Source organism: Cynocephalus volans, chromosome 14 (genome assembly GCF_027409185.1).
Source record: "Cynocephalus volans isolate mCynVol1 chromosome 14, mCynVol1.pri, whole genome shotgun sequence".
In the NCBI taxonomy this organism is placed as follows: domain Eukaryota; kingdom Metazoa; phylum Chordata; class Mammalia; order Dermoptera; family Cynocephalidae; genus Cynocephalus; species Cynocephalus volans.
Genome location: NC_084473.1, coordinates 96,261,753 through 96,285,568, shown reverse-complemented (window position 1 = coordinate 96,285,568; position 23,816 = coordinate 96,261,753). Strand labels below are relative to the sequence as shown.

Below are 23,816 nucleotides of genomic sequence, written 5' to 3'. Positions count from 1 at the left end.
CATGAATTGATACAGCCTTAAAATATGTAAAGCAAAAACTGATAGAGCTAATAGAGAAATAGACGACAGAATTATAAAGGGACTTCAACACCTCCCTGTTAGCAACTGATAGACACAAAAACCTCAACTAAATTAAAAGAATTGGAGTCATGCAGTTTTTACTCTGACCATCATGGAATCAAACTAAAGATTAATAATAGAAAGACAACAGGAAAATGTCTAAACACAAGGAATTTAGAAAACACAGTCCTGAATAATCCATGGGTCAAAGAGAAGTCTCAAAGGAAATAAGAAATACTTAGAACTGAATGAAAACAAAAGTACGACATATCAAACATGTGGGATGCAGCTAAAACAGTGCTGGAAGTGAATTTATAGCACTGAATGCTTATGGGGGAAACCAGGAAAAGTCTTGAATCAGTGATCTAATAATTCTAATAAATAATTCTACTTCTGGAATTCTATTCTAGGAAACTAGAACAGGAAAAGCAAAAAAACCCAAAGAACAGAAGGAAGAGGACAATAAAAATAAAAGCAGAAATCAAGGAAATTGAAAATAGGAATACAATAACAAAAATCAATAAGAGAAGGAGCTGTTTCTTTGGAAAACAAGTCAAGATTGGATCAAAGCTTTTGGAAGACTAACAAAGATGAAAAGAAAGTAGACACAAAGCACTAATATCAGGAATGAAATAGGGGACGTTACTACAGATCTTGCAGCCATTAAAAAGATGATAAAGGAATACAACAAACAACTTTACTGCATAAATTTGGCCACTTAGAAAAAAATGGACCAGTTCCCTCCAAACCACAAATTATGAAAACTCAGATGAGATAAAATGGATATTGTGAGTAGCACTAAAATCATTAAAGAAATCGAATCCATAATTCAATACCTTCTGAAAAAGAAATACCAGACTTTTGGTATCTAGTTTGGCAAGCCTGGAAATTTCCAGTTTGTTCTAACAACAAGTAAAAAGCTGAACAAACTGAAAAATCAAATCAGATCTATAAGAAAAGATGTCTCAGACTCAGACACTGCCCCCCAAATTGGAAAGATTGACAGGCGAATACAGCGAATGATAACTTACCAGAGCAGAAACCCATGAGCTCAAACCTCTGCAGGAACTAGTGCCAGGGTGGGGAAACCTGAACTGTAATTGGCAAACTGCTGGAGGCTCAGTGTGGACAAGAAGGGGAGAGAAACACTTCAGAAGGATCCAGTCAGCGAGGATGGGGCACCATACTTTTGTGAGTTTTACCTCCTGGAGCTCTACCAGGTTCTCACAGTAAATATCATAGGAAAATCCCCTTGTGCTTCTGTTAGAAGGAGGGGAAAAGGAACCATTTTGAAATATGCCAGTGCATTCTGTACTTAGCAAGGTCTGCCCTCAGGAGAAATTATTTAACCAGATCCTAAACTTCTGTGATATTATCAGAGCCTAACTGACCTGGAGGAAGGTAAATACCCAACTCCAGACCTCTCTAGCCTTCTGTGTGAGAAAAGGGAATAACCAACTCCAGCCCACTCTAGTCACTTGGTCCCACCTAAGAGGGTGTTGGGGTACAGAGAAGCACTTGTGAAGTTCAGTCCAGAGGAACAAGCTCACTGAAAGACTGGGACCTAACCATAGGACTATAGAACGCTTCTGCTCCCCCCACACTTCACCACCACCTTTCTGAAGGCTTATTTATAGCAGTTCCTTTTAGCCAGTACATCATGTCTGGCTATCAAGAAAAAATTACAGGACATGCTAAAAGGCAAAAACAAAAAAACAAAAGACCACATAGTTTGAAGAGACAGAGCAAGCATCAGAACCAAACTCAGATATGGCAGGGATGTTGGAATTATCAGACCAGGAATTTAAAACAACTGTAATTAATATGCTAAGAGCTCTAATGGATAAAGTAAATATCATGCAAGAACAGATGGAAATGTAAGCAGAGAGATGGAAATTCTAAGGAAAAAAACAAAAACAAACGCTGGAAGTCAGAAACACTGCAGTAGAAATGAAGAATTCTTATTAGTAGACTGAACACAGCTGAGGAAAGAATCTCTGAGCTTAAAGATATCTCAATAGAAATCTCCAAAACTGAAAAGCCAACAGAAATAAGACTAGAAAAGAAATACCCAGGCACAGATGGCTCCATGGAGAATTTCATCAAACATTCAAGGAATAATTAAACTAACTTATTTTCAGTGCCAACCACCAAGCTGCTGGAAGTGCCCTGGGCTCCCGAGGCAGGGTGGTGGGGGGCTGAGGGCTTCAGCCACACCCGTCTGACATCTGCATCTGGCCCAGCAATGACCAAGCTGCTGCTAGAAGCCCCCTGTAAGAATGAGGGGGCTGCCATGGGCCTCGACCACCCCCTCCTTCCTCGTCCCACCCTGTTTCCCTCCTCATTCCTCTCTCCCTTCCCCACAAATGCTTCACAACATCTTAGAATGTAAAAAATAATAAATTAATAAATAATATAAATATAATTTTTAAAATGAAAAAAACACTAATTTATTTTGAGAAATAAAATAGAAGGGACCACCTCCCAACTCATTTTATGAAGGAAGTATTACTGTGACATTAAAACCAGATAAAGGCAGTGTTAAAAAAGAAATCTACAGGTTAATATCTCTTATGAACACAGATGAAAAAATCTTCAACAAAATATCAGTAAACTGAACCCAGCAATGTATTGAAATAATTATACAACATGATCAAGGGGGATTTATTCTAGATATACAAGATTGGTTTGACATCGGAAAAATCAATGTAATTCGACTTTATCAACATGCCAAAAAAGAAGAAGAATATGATTATATTAATTGATGCAGAAAAAACTTTCACCAAAGCCAACACCATTCATGATGAACACTCTCAGCAAAATAAGAATAGAGAACTTCCTCAACTTAATAAGAACATCAATAAAACACCTACAGCTAAAATCATACTTCATAGTGAAAGACTGAACAATTTCCCCCCAAGATCAGGAAAGAGGCAAAGGCATCCACTCTCACTAATCTTACTCAGCATACTTTTTTTTGGAAGTGGCGACATGGACTGAAATTAACACAAGTTGTATGCTGGGAGGAATAATTTTCAAATTGCATATCTATTAAAGGACTTGTGTCCAGAATATATAAAGGTCTTGTTGGGAAAATAGAATAGTTTAATCAGGTCCCCTCACCTCAGGTCTGGTTGGGTGTGGTGTACCACCTTCTTTGTAAACAAATTGTGTGTGTGTGTGTGGAGTTAGTGCGCATGAGCGCCAATGTATCTTTTCAGTTTTGTTGCTATTCTTGTGTTCTTGAGAGTTGTGTGGAGCAGCGGCCCTGAACTGCTGGCGGGCAGAGAGCTCGCATCTAAAAACAGAGCATGTTTACTTTGCTGGCAGCTGCTCAGTTTTTCTTTGGACTTTGCCAGTAGCAGTTGAGTTTCTGAGTTTCTCTTTGGACTGCCTAGCTCCTAGTCATGTGTGTGCTGAGTAAAGACTACGCTTTCTTCACCTACGGCTCCAAGGACCTTTTTTCCAGTTACCTAGCTTGTAGACCTGTGTGTGAAGGGTTTGTGACCCAGTCTGGACAACAGGCTTGAGGGGTCTGTGGGCTCCAGACCCAGCCCTAGCACTGCAGGTCTCTCAAAACCCAATAATGAAAATCAAAAAATAGGCAAAAGATTTAAACAGACACTTCACACACGCACAAAAGATATATGCATGGCAAATGAGAACATGAAAAGATGCTCAACATTATTTGTCATTAGGGAAAAACAAATATTAAAACCACAACTAGATACCATTCCACAACTACTAGAATGGCTAAGATGAAAACAACTGACCATACCAAGTGTTTGCAAGGATATGCGTGATCTGGAACTCTCATATATTACTGATGGGAATGTAAACTGGCACACCATCTTGGAAAACAGTTTGGTTTTTGTAGTGGATTGAATTATGTCCTCCTAAAACTCCCTGAAGCTTGAATAGTGTCCCCCAAGTTTTATGTATTAGAAACTTAGCCCCCATTGTGACTGTTAAGAGGGTGGGAAATCCTATTATGGTCATTGAAAGGTGGAGCCTTGAAGAGGTGATTAAATTATAGGACCATGCTGTAGTGCATGGATTAGCAATGGTGGTCAGGGGCGTGGTTCTGGGGGCTTTAAAAGGAGAGTGCATGAGGAGGTTGGGCTCTGCTCTCTCTCTCTCCACTCTCTCTGCTCTGTTATTTCTCAATGTGATACCCTGCTGTCACTGTTGCCACCACCAAGGCCTTCACCAAATGTGTTCCCTGGACTTTGGACTTCCTAGCCTCTGAAATTGTAAGCAATAAGTTACATTTTCTTTATAAATCACCCAGTTCCAGGTATTTTGTTATAAGCAGCAGAAATGGACTAATACAGTTTTTTTCTTTAAAAATTTAATCTCACAGACCGTATGATCCAGCCATTTCACTCCTAGGTATTTACTCAAGAGAAATGAAAGCAGATGTTCATACAAAAGCTTGTGCACAGATGTTTATAGCTTTACTTACAATATCCCAAACCTGGAAACAACTCAACTGTCCATCAACAAGTGAATGGATAAATAAATTTTGGCATTTAGTATACAATACTAATAGAATACATATAGAACACTACTCAGCAATAAAAACAAGTGAACTGTTGATTCACACTGCAACATAGGTGAATCACAAAATAATGTAAGTGGAGGAAGCCAGACAAGAAAGAGTATTTATAATATGATTCTATTTACATAAAATTCTGGAAAATGGAAACTAATGCGTAGTGACAGAAAGCTGATTGGTATTTCCTTGGGAACTGGGGAGAGGTTGGGGAGGAGGGCAGATTTACAGTGGGGCACAAGGGAACTCTTGGGGGTGATGGATATGTTTGTTATCTTGATAATAATGATGATTTCACAGGTGTGATTGTCAACTTTTCAAATGGTACACTGCATATGTTCAGTTTATTGTATGTGAGTCACATGTCAATAAGGCTGGGTAAAAATAAAAAATATAAGAGCCACGTGAAATTCTTTAGGTCCTTTTTTTCCTGATACGGTTGGCTTTCTGTAAGAAATGTTTGAAATTCGAACTCTTTTATACAATCTCATAATGTATTCACCTCTCATTTTGGCAGAATGAAGATCTGACTCTTTTAGTTAAGGAAATGGAGCAGGGGTACAGTGACCTGGAGAAGGTGCAAACCCTTTATTCCGACTCCTTGATCATGGACTGGTGGTACAACGGAGAAAAGGATGCGGACAGCAAGTGAGCCTGCCATCGCTGCCCGGGACCCTCCAAGAGGCCCCACTCGCTTTCCTGACACTTCTCCTTTCTGAAATGCTTCGTGAGATTTTTTAGTGAAAAGAATCACATAGTATGGTTGTTAGGATTTTTTTAAACAAAGAGAATTAATACTTTAATAACAATAGGATTGAGGAGGTCATGTTTCGACCTTTCTATTCTCCACCCAGTGTGGATAGGCCCCTACCCTACGTGGTGGTGGGGCAGAGAGAAGTGCCGTGCAGTGAGGGAGAGTGAGCTGGGGATCAGGACAGGAGGCCCGAGGTCTGGACTTCACTCGCTGTGACCTGGGCCACTCCTTTAGCTCCTCTCCACACCTCTCCATTGCTGTAGGTCTCAGTTTCCTCATCTTTAAAATGGTGGCTGTGGTGTAGGGCTTGGGATAGATGATTTCTCAGGTTTTTCCCCCACCCTATATTCTAATATGTTTCTAACTAGAAGTTAATATTCAGGAAACATGTCAAATCTTGTTAAAGTGATTTAACACTGTATAGATATTCAAGTGTCACAGCCTACCCTGCCAGGAGGATGCCTTTTTATTTAAAAGAGTGAGAGAAAAATGGAAGGAGGGCCGAGCCCATGGTGCACTCAGGAGAGTGCGGCGCTGGGAGCGTGGCGACGCTCCTGCCGCGGGTTCGGATCCTATATGGGAATGGCCAGTGCACTCACTGGCTGAGTGCCGGTCACAAAAAAGACAAAAAAAAAGAAAGAAAATAATAAATAAAAAAAAAAAAAGAAAAAAAAGAAAAATGGAAGGAAATTTAAAATACATTTATTTATCAGAATTCCTAATTCATCAAAATTCACTGTCTGCCTATTAGCAACTTAAGCATTAATATGGACTGGGAGCAAGGCATTGTTAACATAGAATCAGTAAAAAGAGGCAAGTGTCATAATGGGCCATGTTATAATCAGATTTTATAGCATTATTTTTTAAGTATTTGGGAGCTCACAAATACAGCTCATAAACTGAGAAAATTTGAAAAAATAAATGAAGAATCAAATAAACAAACAGCACTTAAGTATAAATTACCTTCTGTGTACTCTCAGTCACTACCTTAACTGTCTTCTTTCCCTTAATCAAACTGACAGTCTCAGGACAAAATGACCAGCTATGCTTGGAAGTTGGATTGGTCAGTTGACTGTGTCTACTGTTTGATTGAGTAGTGGATGCAGTCTCGTTATTTTGTTACCTGTTTTTTTGTTATGGGGTGGGGAGAGGTTGGAGGGAGCAGATTCTGGAGTCAGAGAAATATTTTAATATTCCAGTCATTGTTAGGTGACTTTGGGCAAGTTACTTAACCTCGCTAAGCCTCAGTTTCCTCATCTATAACATGGGAATGATGGTAGTTACAGGATTGTCGGATGGATCAAAACGAGGGTATATCTGGCATATAATAAAAGCTCTAAATTCATATAAAAGAAAAAGTGAAAGATGGCACCTCATTCTATAGTTATCTTGCTTCTATACTTCCTTATAACTTAACAACATTTGGAAAAGTTAATTCTCCCTCTTAGTTATGGTCAACAACATAATGCCTTTTTCTAGTTTTCTACCGGGTGAAAAAAATGTTATAGCTCCCAAATCTTTTTTCAAACATGTGTTGAGTACAAATCATGCACCAGGAGAACCAGGATGCACAAATGAAGGTAAACCTGGTCCTTTCTGCTACAGGATGCACAGTGTGAATCCAGCCACACAGAGGATTATGGAACATGGGGCGGGTGCTCCATGGAGGTATGGGGAGTGGGGGGGGGGCTGGTGAAGGAGGGAGTGCTCACTCTTCAGTGTCAGAGCAGGAGATTGTTCTGGAAACTTTCCTTGATGTGGCTGCTGTGTTCAGAGCTTCAGAGAAAATACTCAAGCATTTCTGTGATCCCTCTGGTCCCAGATCTTCTGGGATCTGGTGCTGGCATGGGAGATCCAAGGCAGGAGTTTCCCTTCTCTAGTTTTTACAAGAGCATGCTGGTTTGGTTAGAGAAATGGGTTTCTGCAATGCTTACATGACAACCGGCCTGCCCTTATATTAATCCCCGCCTCAGCCCCGTGTAGTGAGTGCTCGGGTGAAGGTTCCCGCAGTTTATAGATGAGGAAGTGAGGATGTTTAGAGAGGATTGAGTGACTTCAACCAGTCTCGCCGCCGGGGAGGAGCAGACCTGTGATGGGAGCCACATCTTCTCACTCCAGGGCTGGGCCCCTCCCACTCTTCTGAGTAGGGCAGGGAAAAGGACTATTTTTACATTAACCCCAATGGGGGAAGGCTCATTTCTTTATATTTGCAGTGTTTAACATGAGTGTATTTGTTTGACTCTGCCTTTTTGATGGAAATTTTCTTTTTTTCTCCCTTGTTTTGTTCTTTTTTGGGGGATCTACTTTTTATCTAAATGAAAACAGGCATCAAAAGGAAATCTGTTCTATGGTTTCAACCCCAGAAAAATGTGCGAAGGATCAACCTGATGTCGAATCAACACAAACCTCATCCCTAAATATGTTGAAAGTACCATGGAGCCTTTCAAATCAAAAGATTCAGAAAAAGAAAGTCCTTCATGCAGGTATCAGTGCACAAAATGGCTTGACTCTTTACTGGTTTTCTTTCAATTCAAGATGGTAGAATAAAACTAAACCCATATGGTGTTTTTTAAAAAGCCCTACAACTGCGGGGTTGTATAATTGAAATTTTTATTAAGGTAATTGTGCATTCACATGACCCCATGCACCTACTCTTCACCCCATTTCCCCCAGTGGTAACATCTTGCAAAACAGTAGTATGATATTACAGCTGGGGTATTGACATTGATACAATTCACAGGTCTTAGGTCGTCCCAGCTTTACTTGTACTCATGTGTGTGAGTATATCTGTGTGTGTTTATCTGTGTTTAGGTCCATACAATTTTATTTTTTGTGTAGGTTCACATTTCTTCCACCACAGTCAAGATACAGAAGAGTTCCATCACCACAAAGATCCTTCACGTTGGCTTTTATAACCACACCCACCTCCCTTGCACACCCTTCTCTAACCCTTGGCAATCTTTATTTCTAAAGTTTTGCCATTTCAAAAATATTATATAAATGGAATCATATAGTACATAACCTTTGGAGATTGGCTTTTTTCTGTCAGCATAATTTCCCTGGGTTTTATCCAAGTTTTTACATGTATCAGTAGTTCATTCCTTTTCATTGCTGAGTAATATTCCAAGAGGTGTATCACAGTTGTCTTAATCATTCGTCTGTTGAAGGACATCTGGATTGTTTCCAGTTTTTGTCTATCACAAACAAAAGTTATGAACATTTATGTACAATTTTTATGTGAACATAAGTTTTCATTTATTTAAGATAAATGTCTGAGAGTGCAACTGCTGGGTAATATGGTAACTGAATGTTAACTTGTTAAGGAAACTGCCAAACCGTTTTCCAGAGTGACTATGCCATTCTACGTTACCGCTAGCAATGAATGAGTGATTCAGTTTCTCTACGTTCTCCCCAGCATGAGATGTTGTCACTATTTTTCATTTTACTCGTTGTGATAGTTGTGTGACAGTGGTTTTGATTTGCATTTCCCTAATGGCTAATGATGTTGAACCTCTTTTCATGTGCTTGTTTGCCATTTGTATATACCCTTTGGTGAAACATCTGTGCATGTGTTTTGCCCGTTTTCTAAATGAATGGTTTGTTTTTTGCTGTTGAGTTTTAAAAGATCTTCATGTATTCTAGATACTAGGCCTTTGTCAAATACGTTGTTTGCAAATATTTTCTCCCAGTTTGTAGTTTGTCTTTTCGTCCTCTTAATAGGGTCTTTTGCCAAGCAAAAACTTTTAATTTTGATGAGATTTAGTTTATCAGTATTTCCTTTTATGGATCATGCTATTGGTGTCAAATCTCTTTCCCTTGCCCTGTTTTATAGAAGAAGATTTTATTCAATTTTTTTTCCTAGAAGTTTTATATTTTTATGTTTTAGGTTTAAGTCCATGATCCATTTGTGTTTATTTTTGTATAAGGTATGAGGTTTAGGTCAAGTTTCTTTTTTGGCCTATAGATGTTGCTTCAGCACCATTTGCTGAAAAGGCTATACTTCCTCCATTTAATTGATTTTGCACATTTGTCAAAATCAGTTGGGCATATTTGTGTGGGTTAAATCTAGGGTCTATATTATGTTCCGTTGATCTATGTGTTTACCCCTCTGCCAATATCACACTGTCTTGATTAATGAGGCTACTGATAGGTCTTAATAACAGGTATAGTGATTCCTCCAACTTTATTCTTCTTTTACAAAATTATTTGAGCTATTCTAGGACCTGAAGTTTCTGAGTGCATTTTGGAATATGCTTGTCTATGTATATAAAAATAACCTTTCTGGGATTTCACGAGGAATTACGTTAAACCCTATAGATCAATTTGGGGAGAGCTGGCATCTATGATGCCAGTTAATTCAACCCATGAACATGGTATGTCTCTCCATTTATTTAGGTCTTCCTCGACATCTTACAGCAGCATTTTGTAATTTTCAACATACAGATCATGCAAATGTTTGGTTAAGTGTATGCCTAATTATTTCATTCTACTTGGAGTGATTGTAAATGGTTTTTAATATAGATTTCTATATGTTCATTGTTAGTATATCAAAATGCAATTGATTTAGTATGCCGATCCTGTTACCAGCAACCTTGCTGAATTCACTCAATAGTTCTAGGACTTCTATTTTTGGTAGATTCCTTGCCATTTCCTACATATTTCCAATATGCTATCTGCAATTAGGAACAGTTTTATTTCTTCCTTTCCAATCTTCCTGGCTTTAATTCTTCTTCGTGCCTTGTTGCAGTGGCAAGAACTTCCAATAGTATATTGAATAAGGGTGGTGAGAGTGGACATCCTTGCCTTTTTTTCAATCTTAGGGGGAAACAATTCAGTCTTTCACCATTTAATATGATTTCAACTGTAGATTTTTGCACATATTCTTTATCAAGTTGAGGAAGGTCCCCACATTCCTAGCTTTCTGAGAGGTTTTTTCATGGTTGGGTGCTAGATTTTGTCAAATGTTTTTTCTGCATCAATTGATATATGGTTTTTCTTCTTTATATTCCATTCCTATGGTCAATTACATTGTTTTAGTTGAAGCAGCCTCATATATCTTGGAATATTTCTTGCTTGATCGCAGCATATAATTCTTCTAATATGTTGCTGGATTCAGTTTGCTAATATTTTGTTAAGGATTTTTGTAGCTGAGGCGCCCCACACTGGGCCATTGTGTGGCTGCATCTTTGCCAGTTTTCCTCCCCACCCCAGTGAACCTGAGTTTTGCTAGACTTGCTACTTGCTACTTGTCCTAAACATTTTAATGGCCTTTTGTCCCTCTCACCATTTCACCTAGGTTTGGGATCCTTGGTGTGGATAGGCATCCATGTGCAGAATTTTAATTTTGTTTCCATTTTTTATGTAGAAAAGTGATGAAATGTGGTGCTGACTACACAGTGTCTGCACAGTGGTTAAATGCTTGTATAAATACGTTTTTATTCAGTATTTTCAGGGTTTGGCAATAGTACAGCTTTTCTGCGTGGGGACTCTGGGAGCTAAATTTCACTTTCACTTTGGCACACCTGTCTATCTGGTTGTTTTCACTTAACAATGTTGGTCAAAGCAGGCTACTTGTGTTTCCAGCGGCAGGAGCCCAGCTGTCCTGCATGGATCATTTATCTCTTTTGCTCACAGACATAGCTCCCAAGAAGATGTATCTTTCTTAATTACTAGTTACAGAGGCAATTAAGACAGGGCTTACTCTTTTGCTGCTGAGAAAAACAATGCACATAGCACACTCACATCTCCTGCATGGAGGTCACTGGTGTCACTTTTCTGTGCTACAGACCATTTAAAGATTATTAGCTAAACTTCACACTAACTATATAATTTCTTATAGGAGAGGGTAAGTTCCCTCTCCTTGAAAACGCAGATATATTTCATTCACAAATGTTTAACCCTCTCCTGTAAGAAGACTTGGTACTTGTGCCTCTCAATTGTAAAGCAACAGAACACGTTTACAGTTAGTGTGGTCTATGTTATCAAGTATGAAGCGTGATGAAGATGTCTTAGTACAGCCTCATTATTCTCTAAAGCATACAGATTAAAGGTCAGTGTTCGATGTGTCCACTCACTAGTTAAGGGACCCAACAGAGGGCTGAAAAGAATGTAAATAATGGTCTGGGCAGCAACTGTGGTAGGCAGAATTTCTAAAATGACTTACCAAAGATGACCCGCCCTAAATCCTCAACCATTGAACATGATGAGACATCACGCTTATGATTATGTTATGGTGTCCTAACACAGAGTTATCTAGGTGGGTCCAGTGTAATCACACGAGCCCTTAAAGCAGGAGGTTTCTCCAGCTGGCGGCAGAAGAGAAAGTAAGATATGATCCACGAGGGGAATTCAGGGTTCCATCGCTGGCTGGAAGATGGAGCGGCCACGTGAGAAGAAGTGTAGGTGCCTTGAGGAGCTGAGAAAGGTCCCTGGCCTATGGTCAGCAAGGATATGGGGACCTCAGTCCTACAACTAGAAGGAACTGAATTTTGCCTACAATCTGAACGAGCTCGGGAGTGGATTTCTTTCTAAGAGGGACACAGCTTGAATTCAGATAAAGGGAGCAAACCACTAGTGCAGCATTCAGTTCATGGCAAGATCATCCTCTGAGGGTTGGCAAACTGAAGTTGCATTCTTCTTTTAAGGATCCAATGAAATAGTTGCATATAATGAAATATCTCCTTCCATCCCAAATGCCTTTAACCCCTCTTCCTGTGATACCAACAGAATCAACCAAAACCAGCCTGCTCAGAAGCCAGATGTCTACCCTCAAGAGCTCAGCTTGCAGTGAAGGGAAGGACCGCCTCTCCAACTTGAGCAGCTGGAACACTGCTGCAAGTGACAAAGGCAAGCCAGATGGGTCTCTCTGTCCCAGGAAGCCCAGGCCAGCCTCTCTTTGCTTAGTGCACTCGTATTTATTCCTGAAAGAACTGGGTATAGGATGGAATCCCTTATAAATCAGGTCTACCTGCTTACGTGAACTGGGTTTTCTTACACTTGCACTTCTTGTGCTTGGGTGTTTGACACGCATGTGGCTCACATAACTACAGTGCCAGAGGCATTGCTTGCTGCCACTCCATGGTTTGAATTTGAACCTCTAATACTTCAAAGTTGGTTAATTTTCTTTCCTTCATTCATGGGGGTTCCATCCATGAGCCCCTCTCTGGTCCAAACTGCCAGAATTTGGGGGGCTAAATATGAAGAAAATATTACTTTTCCACTCAAACTTTATTACTATTGATAAAACTATTATTTTTAAAATAACGTATCTGGGAAATTTAATTCTTATAGTACTTTTTCCTATATTTCAAATAGTTTAGAAAATAATGAATCCCAGTTAAACACACATGTACACACAGTCCCCTAGGTTGTAGGAAGCACCTGAGTGACAATTGTACACCTGCTGTTACTCAGTCATGGCTTAATCAAACACTGTTTCCTTCAGTGCTGATGTGTTTGATGTCTTTTCCTCAATTTCAATGAGCCTGTCATGTTTCTTAAGTCTGCTACACGCACAGTCCTTACGGGGCCTGTCGTATGATAATGAACATGATTTCTTAGGCATTTACCTAACCCACTCCCAACTACTCCTCCTTTGCTATGCTGCTCATTCAACGAAGTAATATTCCTGTTTCACAATTTTATAAACCCAAGTTTATTTAAGGATATACATTAAAAACTCCAAATATTAATTTGAAAATTTGAACTTACAACTAAACAGGACCTAACAGGGTTTTTGGTTTTCCATGTACAGCTGAGGAACCACGAAACAAACCATCAGAAATCAAAATGCTGGGGGGAGATGGAGTAAGGGAAAAATCAATTAATTAATTAATTTGAAAATAAATAAATAAATAAAAAGAGATGAAAATGTTGCTCGGGGCTGTCCTGTATAATTTGGAGAGAGTCTAATGAGGTCAACATGGAACGCTCGTGGGTTAATGGTATCCTTATTGAACATTTTAAGGTGTGTTTTCTGGAGAATGAGAGAATGAGTGTGTCTCATTCTTGAATGGAGAGATCTCAGTGCATGTGGGTGAGGAAGACAAGCGAGGCGGTGGCGGTGCCAGAGTGACCACGGTCTTCAGTGTGAATTGCAAGTGAATCTCGCCTGAGAACCCTCTCTGACAGATCGAGATAGGTTCTCTGAAATAGGGTCCGTTATTAGTCTGAACAGAGACGAGTCTGATCCTTTGGCTTTTTGATAAAAACTGCATACATAAGGAAAATGCCATTTCTCCTTCCACAGAAATGAGCATCTTGGTGACAAAGGAGTGTCTGGACGACAAGTCCTCAGAAAGAAGCCACGTTTATGACCACGCGTAAGTTACTTGAATTTTACGAGGATACTTGTGTTATGTTTTTGCTTGTTATCCATCAAGTTTTAAAACACCATGGTCTGTGTTTTTAGTTCTTCAGATATGTCTTCAGAAAACTGGCTCAAGACCCACGGCTTAGTGGCCAAGAAACTCACGATCACGGACAGCCTTTCGGTGACCGCAGTCCCCCACAGCCCCACCTGCATTCCCATTCTGGACAAGCATGATGTTTCCAAGGTCTTTGATGAGGTAAACTGATTGTCTATATTGTCCCTGCTAAAGGAATTTTTATTTTCTACTCAAATAAAAAGTAGTTCACTTGGATTTCTTGTACATTTGTGACAGAAATGTATTTAAGCCATTGGAAAAAATTATTTGTAAAGGCTGTAAAAGAGAGAGAGAAAGGCTCTTAAGATTTTTTTTTTTTTAATTAACACCAGGTCCTATACCAACCGTCAAAAGAAAAGAAAAGAAAATTCTTTTTTTAAAGCTTTTTAATTCTTTAAGCTTTTTTAAAATTCTTTTTTTGAGTAAGAGGAAACTGGTCTTTGTTGGGTTGGCAGTGGTAAGTCATGGCTGATGGAAGTGTGGAGCTGCAGAAGTGCTCAGAAACTCTCTATTGTCATAGTTGAGAGCACACATCATCCTGTTTCAAAGGACAGGGAGAACTTGTAAGAGATTATGTCCTCCTTTTGCTTATCTTCTCCTCCTCAATTGAGTGGGATCTTTTCCATCATAAAAGCCTCTAAAGGGTGTGGGGGGGGGAGAAAGAGAGAGAAGAAGAATCAAGAGAACCACTAGAGAGAATGATAGTCATGTTCCAAGAGGAGAAAAGAGCTTCCAGCAGGAGAGTATAGTAGGGTTAAATGTGGAGGAAGGCCAGGTAAGTACGGAAACGTTTCATGCAACTTGACCATTAGGAAGTCTTGGTCCAGCAAGAACAGTTCCAACGGAGCTGCCATATTGCAGCGGGATGAGGAAGGCAGAAGAAAGGAGAGCGTGAAGATGGAACCGCAGTGCCTCCTGGCAAATACAACAGCAGCTGATGATTTAAATAGCAACATACGGGCTTTACAGTCACTAAATAGAAACAATGACCTTAAATGACCTTTCTCATACTGAAATATTTACAGAAAAAATGATAAGATGTTTGGGATTTGAGTCAACGTAATCTAAATGGTAGGAGTAGTGGGGGGAGGGAGGATTAGAGGAACGGATTGGCCAGGAGTTGATCACTGTTAAATTTGGATAATCAGAATATTGGTGGGAGAGAGGGGACGGGGAGGCTTATTCTGCTATTCTTTCTGCTTTTTTACATGTTTGAAATTTTCCGTAATACACAACTGAAAAAAATCAGGAAAACTTAAAAAAAAGAGAAAAGACTTTATCTAGCAGGCCTTGAAATAGCTGAGATTTGATGTTTTTGGAAGAAGTGAGTGAACTGGTAAATTTCCTTTTCTGTTGCTCACATTTAAAAAATTATTACCTAAGGACATCGACATGCATACTGGTTTGACATGATCAGTGACTCTTACACTGGAGGTTGTGTGTGTGTTATCGTTTACTCTGGTTCCTAGCTACTTTGCCTCAGGGTGAGTGGTCCTGGCTATGACCTTGTGACTGACAGGTTCAATCTATACTTCCAGTGAACTCCAACCTGATTGCTCAGATATCAATTTATCACGTGAATTTGACTTCTTCCAGCAGCGACGGAGAGAAGTTGAACACTGATTTATTTCTTCTAGGAAGTTTGGTGACAGCTTCTTCATACTCTGTGCATTTATTATATTAATATTCTTGAGTTTTATTTGGAACAAAATATATTTAGTGAACTCTCCATGAAAATAGAATTTTCCTGGGCTTATCATGCCTCCTTCTAAACATCTCAACAACTTGAAATACATTGAAAAGTAAATTTGTCAAAAAGCAAATATGGTAGGACAGGGAAGCATAAGCATAAAATCAAAGAAAGAAACCATAAAGGAAAGATTTATAGACTAAATACATAAAAAAATATTATTTTGCATTGAAACATAAATAAAATGAAGGCAGAACTCAGGAAAATATCTGTAACATAAACTGTATGACAGACAAAGGGCCATAGGAGTCATACCTTAAATATGTGTGCGTGTATCAGCATAAATCAGTGTTCAGAACACACATACACACACACATAGGCACATACATCCATGCAATAAAGGAATCAGAAAATGATAAATACCCTAGTGGAAAATATAGGGGAAAAAAATCAAAACCACATATGAAAATATTTAACTTTGCTGGTAAACAAATATATACACTTAGAAAAAATGCAAGTTGAAATTCAATTAGTCCTCCCTCCCTCATCAAATTGGTAAGGTTAAAAAATGCCAATAGTAATGGTAAAGACAGGATAAAATGGGAACTTTTATATCCTGCTAGTGGGAGTATAAATTTGTGCAATGTATTCAGAAGCATTAAGAGCTTATGGTGTTTACTCTAGTGAATCCATATGTTACCAGGAATGAATCTATATAAGGAAGTAATCAGAGGCACTGACAAATATATGCAGAGAATAATAATTGCTGCCTTATATCTAACAATGAGAAAATTGAAAAAAACCTAGTTACCTAGTAGGTATGTTCATATAATGGAATGGCATGCATTCATTAACTATCACATTTCTGAAGAATGAGTAATGACACGGGGAAATCCCTCAATATCATACTAAATGAAAAATTAGAGTGCAAAACTCCATATAGAGTATGTGAGCAATTTGATTATATGTATGTATGCTATAGACATAGCGCTTTCTGCCTCCCTCCCTTTTTTCTTTTACCAAAATGTTAACAGTTTATCTGGGTGGTGAGATTGTTGAAGATGTTTGGTTTTTATTTACATACTTTTTAATTTTTACCGTAGTACTTTTAACTCTGAACATATATTAATTACATATGAAGAAAAAAGAAAAACAGACCTAAAAGCAAATGGTCAAATGGTATAATATGAAGGGAACTTAATCTTTAATTAATTAATCGTGTTATTTTGTGTGATAAGTAATATATGAATGCATTCACATTGGAATATGTGATTCAAGCCGTACAGAAGTCTTTAGAGGAAGATGTGGAAGCTTCTCTCATAACCACTCCCATCCGCAAAGGAAACACTGAATACTTTGGTGAATTTCCTTCCAATCCTTTTTCTACACACACATATGTATATATACGTACACATCACATATTTATGAACATACTATATATAATAATTTTAATAAGGATAAATAAGGCAATGCCATATGGATTTTGCTATATTATATTTTTAGAGTTGTCTTAGAGACCCTTCCACACAAGTAGATATGGGTCTATCTCATTCTCGTTAGTTGCAAAGTCCTTCCCTATTATTAACGAGCGTTTACATTGTGTCCTTCTTTCCCCTGTTACAAACAATCCTGTAACAGATTTCCTTGCACATAGATTTTTGGACACATGTACACATCTGTCTTTGGAATAGATTTCCTCAAGTGAGATTGCTGGACCTAAAATGTATGTGTATTTTAAATTTTGGTAGATAAATCCAAATCATCTTCTAAATACATTTTACATTTCCACTAGTTTATACCCCCACAAACAGTGTACAATCATGTCCTTTTCCTAAAGGAACTCTGTATAATACTTGCTGATAATCATCAGTTCTATGAGTGTAGAAATGCTTTGAAAACCCTGAAAGTAGTGTGCAGACATAAAATTCTTATTCAACCTGTCCTTTCCTCACTGGCTCATACATAGATTGAAGAAGTAAACTAACATTCAGAAGTTTTCTCTCTGGGATGCAGGTAACATATCTGTACTTGGGGGATAATAATATAGTAGTTACTTTGAGGTTGTTATGGGATTAAAAGAAGTAATTTATATAATGGACTATTTACCAGGCACTCAGTAAAGGTTGGCTTTCATTATAGAAATATCAAACAAAAATTGCATGCCTACTGTATGCCTGTGCTGGGCTCTAGAACACAGTACCAGAGAGGACGGCCAGCGTTCCTACCCAAGCACACCCTACACTCTGGTGGAGGAAACAGCAATGAAAATGAGAGAAGCTCTAGTTCAATGCAATAAGAGGGAAGTGTTGAGTGAGGATGCAGGAGAGCCCATCACCCTCTCTCAGTTGCCTTAGCAAGGGGTATCCAAGTTCAGACGTGGGGGAAGGGAAGGAGTTACGAATGTGGAGAGATGGGGAAGCCGGTCCCAGGCAGTGGGGGAGCTGTGGGAGAGCCTAAGGAACAGAGAAAGTTTGTCACTCCGGAGGAAGTTCAGTGTGGCTGGGGGAAGACGTGAAAGCTGATGAAGGAAGGACCGTGACTGAGTTAAGGGTGTTGAACTGCATCTTGAGGGGAAGGCAGGGGTTTTCAGCAGAGGAAGAAGAGATTACTTTTTGGCTTTGGCTTGCATGTGGAGAATAGGCTGGGAAGGTGGGGGGCAGTCGAGAGGTAAGGTCTAGGTGGCCAGGACCCAGTGCAACAGTGGGGATGGACCTAAAGCTAGTCACACAGTCAAGTTGACAGGATTAAATGATGGAGGCTAAAAGAGAGAAAAATGTCAAGAGTGACTCTCAAGAGTCCAGTCTGGACTGTAAAGAAGGAAATAAATGGCAGGACAAGTGGTAAGGGGCCTGTTCTTCAGACATTCGAGTCTTCTGCCTCTAGAAAGCCAAGGGAAGGTGATGACGTTTCTTAAGTGCATTCCATGGCACTTGTGCTTGGTGCCTTTTGTCGCATTGCAAATTCTCATCACAAACCTGCAGGCAAGTGGTGCACTGCCCTGCACCCTGCATCCTTTATTGATAGCGAGAGCAAGAATCCTGATGATGACAAGTGTATTGCAGTAAATTCCAGTCTCACCTTCAAAGCACATTTGTATTTTTTGTTCCCTAATATTTTCTCTGACTGGAAGGGACACTTAGCTATACATGGAAAGAACAGCAAAACAATAATGTAAAATATCTCTCACTTCATTAGATGAATAGCTTTTTGAGATTTGGACCTAACATTTTATGAAAAAGTAGACAAAAAGTAGAATGGAGCTGAGAAGAAAACACGCTGAATCTTAACCCACTTCACAGAGAACTTTAATTGGCTCCTCCCCAGTTTTGTGCACAGCCACATCTGCCTGGCTAGAACTATAAAGCAGTGGTTGGCTTTGTCCCCTGCTCTGTTTCATTTATGACTTACATACGGGCTCCCTCTTCTTCTGGAACACAATGTTGCTTTGGTGTTTCCTGGACCAGCATGAAATCTGTCACCTTGGAAATGAAGTACTGAGCAGACTCTTTACACACAAAATGCAAAATGGACCAATTTTATCTTAGCTTTTTCAAAAAGATTTATTCATCACCAAGTCATGTACAGAATAAAACTGCCTAACCTATTTGATGAACCTAGAATTCAAAGGGTTTTATTGCCAGTTGCTTGGGGAAAAAATTGAAATAATTTGGGAAGATTAGTCTGCATCGTTGGAGAGTCTACCTCCATCATCTTCACCATCATCATGTCTTTTACAGCATCCGGTCAAGGTTTCCTGTTTTGTCCTACACTGGGTTCTGCACATTGCTTTGTGGTCAGATATCCTGGATTTGTACCCCACTCTGTCATTTACTCCTGAAGGGTCCTGGCAAGGTCCCTAATCTAGTACATGACAAAACCCCATCTCATACTAGGTTCTGAGCAAAATATTTCATATTGCCAAAGCATCTCACCTAAAACTTAGAGCCACCTGTGAGGTGGCTAACGATCTCATCATTTAGCTGACAAGGAATGTCAGGTACAAAGAAGTTACAGGGATGCTGTTAAGTTCGTGGCATTCTGTTGCTTTCAAATATAGCACATTGAATATAGCAAAATCATACATTGATAGAAAAGCTTTTTAAATTATAATTTTAAATGACAGTTATTACAAAAACTATATATGAAAGTACTTCAAAAGTTCATGGAAAAAGAGAATTGAAAGATAATACAAAATTTTCCATGAACCTTTTGAAGTACCTTCATATATATCCATTTTATAGAAAGATTAGAAAATATAGACAAGAGAAAAAGAAAGAAGCAATAGAGTTATAATTCCACCACACATGAGTCATGTCAGATGAAGTCAAACCGAACATACTGTTTGCTCTGGGCAAGGGCGCTGCTGTCGTGAGTGTGACCCTGCACCCCCAAGAGAAATGCTGGGTCGTTCTACAGCTCCTCAGCTGGAGTGGGTGGCTCTATTGGAGCTGCACCAGGACTCGGTGCCCCTAGGAGAGGTGCATGGGCACTCCATAGTTTTCCCAAAAATAGCGGGTGGCCCTGGGCAGGTTTTCTGGAGCGGCAGCAAGGACTCTGTGTCCCTGGGAGAGATGCACAGGCGCTCCATTGAAGAGAGCAGGGCTGCCAGCATGGCAGAAGGCCCAGATGGGTCGGCTCTCTGGCTCTGCAGCTCCTCAGCTGGAGTGGGCCACCCTGCTCAGGGTTGCTGGGGTTGTGGGCGGGCCCCTGTGCCCCTAGGAGAGATGCTGAGTCACTCTGCAGCTCCCCAGCTGAGGCAGGTATCCGTAGGTGGACTTGCTGGAGCTACAGACAGGACTCTGTGCCCCCAAGAGTGGTGCATGATGCTCCACTGAAGAGAGCAGGACTGCCGGCACTCAGCCTTGGTCCTGGGGGTGCAGGTCAATTGGTCAGCTCTTGGTCCTGGGAGTGACCTCTGCACTGCACTGGACTGCCTGGTCCCAAGGGTACAGGGTGCCATGTGGTCTCAGGTGCCAGAGTCCTGATGTGATGAAAGGACCCCAGGGCTGTGGAAATGCCAGGTCTATTGGGCCCTAGGGCAGAATGCACTTGGGTGTGGTCTCCCATCCCAAAATGCCAATATGCTGTGACAGTCCAGGCCCCAGGGGGTGGGGGATCTCAGTGTGAACTCCCTTTCTGAACCAGTGTGGTTGCATGGGCTCCCAGCAGGTCCCTGCACTGGGCCCACGGCCTGCAAGGGACCCACAGCTGCCCTGTAGCTTGGATTGCAGACGTCCCCACCCATAGGTGGGGACCGCTCAGAACTCCCCCTGCCTACTCTTTCCCTGTAGCAAGGGGTCTCTCCTGGCTCCCTGCTAGTCCTGGTCAGGCACTTTGCCTGTATTTCTATGCTGCCATCATGAGCTCTGAACCTCGGGGGTCTTCATCACCCTTTTGCTGAATTCTGGTGTTTTCTCCCAGAAGCACTATTTAATGTGTGACTATCCACTTGTTGCTCTGGACTTTCTTTGTGTCAGAGGCCAGAGCTGGGGCTTCTAGTCAGCCGTCTAGAACCCGCTCCTCAGTAAAGCTCTTCTTAAGCACAGTGGCTGCTTTCGGGGTATTTCCTCTAACAGCGGGAAAAATTCTAACAGAAGCAGCCCAGTTTGGTCTGTCCATGAATTGCAGCAATTTTTTCTGCTTTTATGGTAGTGACTCTCTCTTTCTCTCTCTGCCTCTCCCACAGTTAAAATTTTGTGACAAAGGATATGATTATTAACATCAGTTCAGTAAGTCTTGCAGGTTAACCTCAAAGAAGTTGAAGTAGGTAATATCTTGAGGCTCCCTTTTGTTATCAAACACTGTTCAGAAGGGTCCCTCGTTAGTAGGTTATGCTTGATTTGCATTATAAAAGTGATTAGTAAACCGTTTTCAAAGGTGCTGTGATCAAGTGGTTTTATTCCGTCTCAAACAGAGCTCTCTGTTTCTTCATCAACCTCACTCCCTCCCCACTTGCTTCCTTACAGAAGCTGGGCGGCCATGATTCTGATCCCCCAAGTCCCTATGAGAATGTCCCTTATGACATCATAGTCACACTAAATTTGACATCACCAAAAGAATATCTCATGTGACCTCCATATGACCACCATGTTGTAAAAAACAAGACCACAGACTGAAGGTGTGGAGTATGACTGTCTTTCCCTAAATCTGCATGCGGAAAGGAATGAGAGTGGGTGAACACAATCCAAATTTGAACTACTGCCACACTGAAGTACGCGATGGCCACGCCAGGCATGAGATCTAAATCCACAAAAGAGGGAAGTAGAACACTAAACAATGGATTTTTCCTTAAGTACGTTAAGTCAGGAGTCAAGCCGATCATGGGAAATGTTATAATGTTGCTAAGTATTTTGTGGTATAGATTTACAATTGAGCCTTAAGTTGGCAAACATGGAGAGCTATTTATAGATTCCTAAATGGCTATTTTTGCCAGGGGAGAGAAAAAAGCCAGGGTCTTTCATTTTGTTGAGACTGATTTTTTTTTCCTCTGAAAGTTTATGTGACCTTTGGCTCTGTTTTGAGAGATGGTTTTTGTTTTTCATTTCTGCAAGCTTCATTCGGTTTTTGAAGTCCAGCTGTCCCACCTTTTAACGCACTGTTCTGGTTATTTTCTTTTGACAAGGATTGTTTAGAAGCCACATGCTTAATTCATGTGATTGATAAGTATCTTCAGTTTTCTAAATCTTTGCCTGTTGTCTTTTTTGCCTTTTGTTACATTGATAAAGTTATCTATATTCCCTCTTTTCCCCCACCTCTTCCTGTTTGGAAGCAATAGATTAGTACCATTTAACTTATTCAAAACCCTTCTCCCCAAAATCTTGTGACTATGATTTAGAGTTTGACTTTTGCTTTTAGAAAATACACAATAATCTTTCTTCTTTTAACTTTCAATAGTTAAATTTTTTAACAGTTTCAGCTGTACATCTTTGTATATCTAAAAGTGTCTTTAGTTTTCCCTTCGCTATTGAATAATACTTTAGCTGGGTATAAAGGTCTCTATTGACAATAAATTACCCTAAGCACTTTGAAGATATTATCTTCTGATATCTATTATCTGTTATATACATATATCATTCCTTTATACTCTCTGTTTTGCTTGGGTTGCTTTTAAGATTTTCTTTTAGATTTATGTTGCAGTTTTACTACAATTTGTCTATATGTGGATTTATTTTTATTTAGTCTATTTTGCTATGAGTCGAATTTTAATTGAGGACTTATTTCTTTTTCCAATTGTAGAAAATTCAAATATCATAGTTTCAAATGCTGTTTCTCTAATAGTCTTTACAGTCTATTCTTTTGAAATTTCTATATATTTTGGTGTTTCTCAATCCCTTTATCTATCTACTATTATCTTCTATTTATATACACTGTTTTTGTCTCTCTGTGCTGCATTCTGGGTAAAGTCTTCACTATTATCACCTAGTTCACCAGTTCCTTTTTTTATTGTATCTAGTCTAGAACTTATTCTGTCTATTAAGATTATTTTTTGTTTTTATTTTAATGTTTTTTTTTTTTCTATGATACATTTTCTGATTTTTTTCCCCATCCATTTCTTCTTATGGCACTTTGGTACATTTTTGTACTTTTATATGTCTGTTATATCTTTGGGCAACCTAATCATAAGTAATTTTAATAATAATTAATTTAAAGTCATTGTTAGATGACTCATAAAATTAATTTTTTCTTGAATAAATTGAGATTCTGATTGTTGCATTGCTCAGCTATCATTTTTGGCATTTTTTTTTTCATAGTTGGGAATTTTCGTTTGCTCACTCATTTTAGTAAGATTTTTTGAAAATCTGCTTGTTCTCTTTCTCCTTCTGTTTTTCAGTTGCCTAAATCCATCCCCTTGTTCTTTCCCCCAAACCTCATGAACATTTAGAGCTCTGGTTCTGTGATGATATTGTAGATATATATTTCAAAGAGTGGCTTGGTTTAGATCCTGGTTGTAACGCTGCGTCAGTGTTCTCTCTCACTAAGCACGGCCTTCTTTCAGGAGTGAGAGAACCTCATACCAGTGCTGACTTCAGTCACTGAGCTTGACTTGTGCCTTTGTTTTGCAGAGCACTCATGGTCCCACTTTCTTGCCAGTAGTTGAGCTCCCTCTGCTCTGCCATCTTTGGACATAGAGCCAACAAGCCCACAGCTTCAGTCCTGCTCACTTGTTCACATTTCTGTTCACCTTTTTGTCTCTACAAATCTATCAACAATGCATTTTTTAATTTGTTTTCTTCCTTCCTATGCATTATTTTCGTAAACGGTAACAAGAATAAACATTTTGTATGACTTTGGAAGCAAGGGTGAATATAAAAGCATGAAATATCATCTTTA

General features: G+C 39.6%; 1 protein-coding gene across 2 annotated transcripts in view; it reads left to right on the top strand.

The window, feature by feature from the left end:
• Positions 1-23,816, top strand: part of VWA3B (von Willebrand factor A domain containing 3B) — a 247,870-nt gene that overhangs the window by 154,764 nt on the left and 69,290 nt on the right. For both annotated transcript variants that reach the window (XM_063078561.1, XM_063078560.1), the window contains exons 14-18: positions 5,133-5,263; positions 7,695-7,852; positions 12,096-12,215; positions 13,618-13,690; positions 13,780-13,936. In XM_063078561.1, the coding sequence (XP_062934631.1) occupies positions 5,133-5,263; positions 7,695-7,852; positions 12,096-12,215; positions 13,618-13,690; positions 13,780-13,936 (639 nt within the window). The remainder of the gene's footprint in view (positions 1-5,132; positions 5,264-7,694; positions 7,853-12,095; positions 12,216-13,617; positions 13,691-13,779; positions 13,937-23,816) is intronic.